The sequence below is a fragment of the Camelina sativa genome, chromosome 3, assembly GCF_030686135.1.
Source record: "Camelina sativa cultivar CO46 ecotype springtype chromosome 3, ASM3068613v1".
NCBI lineage: Eukaryota > Viridiplantae > Streptophyta > Magnoliopsida > Brassicales > Brassicaceae > Camelina > Camelina sativa.
Genome location: NC_141882.1, coordinates 5,131,081 through 5,132,852, shown reverse-complemented (window position 1 = coordinate 5,132,852; position 1,772 = coordinate 5,131,081). Strand labels below are relative to the sequence as shown.

General features: G+C 36.2%; 1 protein-coding gene across 1 annotated transcript; it reads right to left on the bottom strand.

Moving 5' to 3' along the window:
- Positions 1–245: 245 nt before the first annotated feature.
- Positions 246–980, bottom strand: LOC104771617 (thionin-like protein 2). Its single transcript, XM_010496176.2, has 2 exons — positions 590–980; positions 246–459 (listed from the first exon to the last, which is right to left on the bottom strand). Exons 1-2 carry the CDS (start codon positions 912–914, stop codon positions 398–400), a joined length of 387 nt encoding a protein of 128 aa, XP_010494478.1. The 5' UTR covers positions 915–980; the 3' UTR covers positions 246–397.
- Between the last annotated feature and the right edge of the window lie 792 nt (positions 981–1,772).

Here is a 1,772-nt window from a genome sequence, read left to right as displayed (position 1 = left end):
AGTGAATATTTTGAGGAAACCAAACTTGTTGCTTCTGTTGCTGTTGCTGTTGTGCCTTTTTGGAGGATTCAGGTTCCGTATTTAGCTTGAGGAAAGTACTTTTAGATAAGTTGGAGGGATTGTTCTGTTTTGTGGGTTGTCCAAAGGCAGAGCAGAAACTAATTATGTTCTTTATATATATGTTCTTTTTCTCAGTAACGAGAAAACAAAATTAGATATTTTAATTAGAATCAAGGCCCGGCCCATTAAAGAAACTGAGCGTTACTGTATTATTAATCTCAATTTGCTTGCATTGTGACATAAATATTCATCGTGATTGATACAAACAACAAACTTAAACGATACAAATCAATTTTTTAGATCGTTACTTTATTACAATAAAAAAAAACTAGGATCACTAGTTCTTGGTGGAGCACTTGTCCGAGCATGAATCCACACAGTCCGCAACTTTGTCTACATCTGCTCATTCCCAAACAACAACAAACCAAACAAGAAATCTTATGTTGATAAATATCATTAAACAAAAGGAGCAAAAAAACCCCATAATCTTACGATAATACAAAAAAAAAAAAAAAAAAAAAAAACTTACTCGGATTTTGGATAGAAGAAAGGGAAACACAGTGATGAGCAGCACAACCAAGTTTGCAGTAGTAATCAGTATGGTCGATTTCGTTTGTTGAAACCATCTGTGAAGGCCATTGGGGTAAAAGACAGGTCCCCATACACGTTAATGGACATTCCAAAAAATTTGGAAACGTCTTCTGGTAAAGACAACCCACAACACAACCACGGTAACAAGTTTTGAAAGGATGAGAAGATGGAGGTGGAGCTTGAGCTTCTGCCTCAACCAGAAGGTTTCCCATTACCATCACTGTCACCATTGTCACAAACATCACCATTCTTTGGCTCTCCATCTTTTTTTTTTTCTTTCTTTTCTAGTATATAGAGAATGTATTGTAAAAGTTGATGAGGAAGTTGTGTATTACTTGTGAATGTGGTGGTGGTAATCTGTGTTGTTATTGTTTGTTTATATAGATGGACTCTTGATTTGCTTTACATTTATAACGGGTAATATATATTTTTTACAATTCATTTCTCATTTGAAGATGATATTGTTCCGTTAATGGCATAAAAATATGCATTACCGTAAAACTTACAACCTTTTTAATGTAGATACTTACTTAATACATGAATCTGAATATAGCTGAGAGTCGGGATGAACCCAAATATTGTCCATAAACGATTTATTTTTATTTTCTGAATAAACATCCAAATTTTAAAACAAAATATGAGAACTAAGATTAATCTTGTATTTTTTTTGTAAGGGAGGGGGAGACAAAGTCCCCCACTATTATTAAACTTAAAAAGTGAAACTACAAACGGGTGCGTCGGGGGAACGTAGTCCCGCGAACATCATCCCTTACAATCAAAGCTACATCAGCCGGAGCAGAATCTAACAAATGTAAACCAAACGGTAAAGTAAAAGCATAGTTGGCCAACCTATTAACTAGACGGTTAGCTTCCCTATAAACATGTGAAATCCGGACTATCCAGTCCCTTGATAAAAAGCCATGGCACATCCGCACCAGGAAGGACAGAGGGTGTGAATCACTAATCCCTGTCAATAAAAAACCTACCACAATCTCAGAGTCTACCTCCAGCTCCAACCTCTGAATATTCTTCCCCCATGCTAAATATAACCCATGGTAAACTCCCCAAAGCTCTGCCAAAGGAGCGGAGCATATCCCAATATTTAGAGCAAAACCTCTGCA

What these genes read in the sequence shown, in the direction of transcription:
- LOC104771617 (XM_010496176.2), bottom strand. Translation starts at nt 914, where the DNA reads ATGGAGAGCCAAAGAATGGTGATGTTTGTGACAATGGTGACAGTGATG. An exon ending in TTCTTCTATCCAAAATCCGA is followed by an intron (nt 460 to 589) that starts GTAAGTTTTTTT and finishes GGGAATGAGCAG; the next exon opens with ATGTAGACAAAGTTGCGGAC.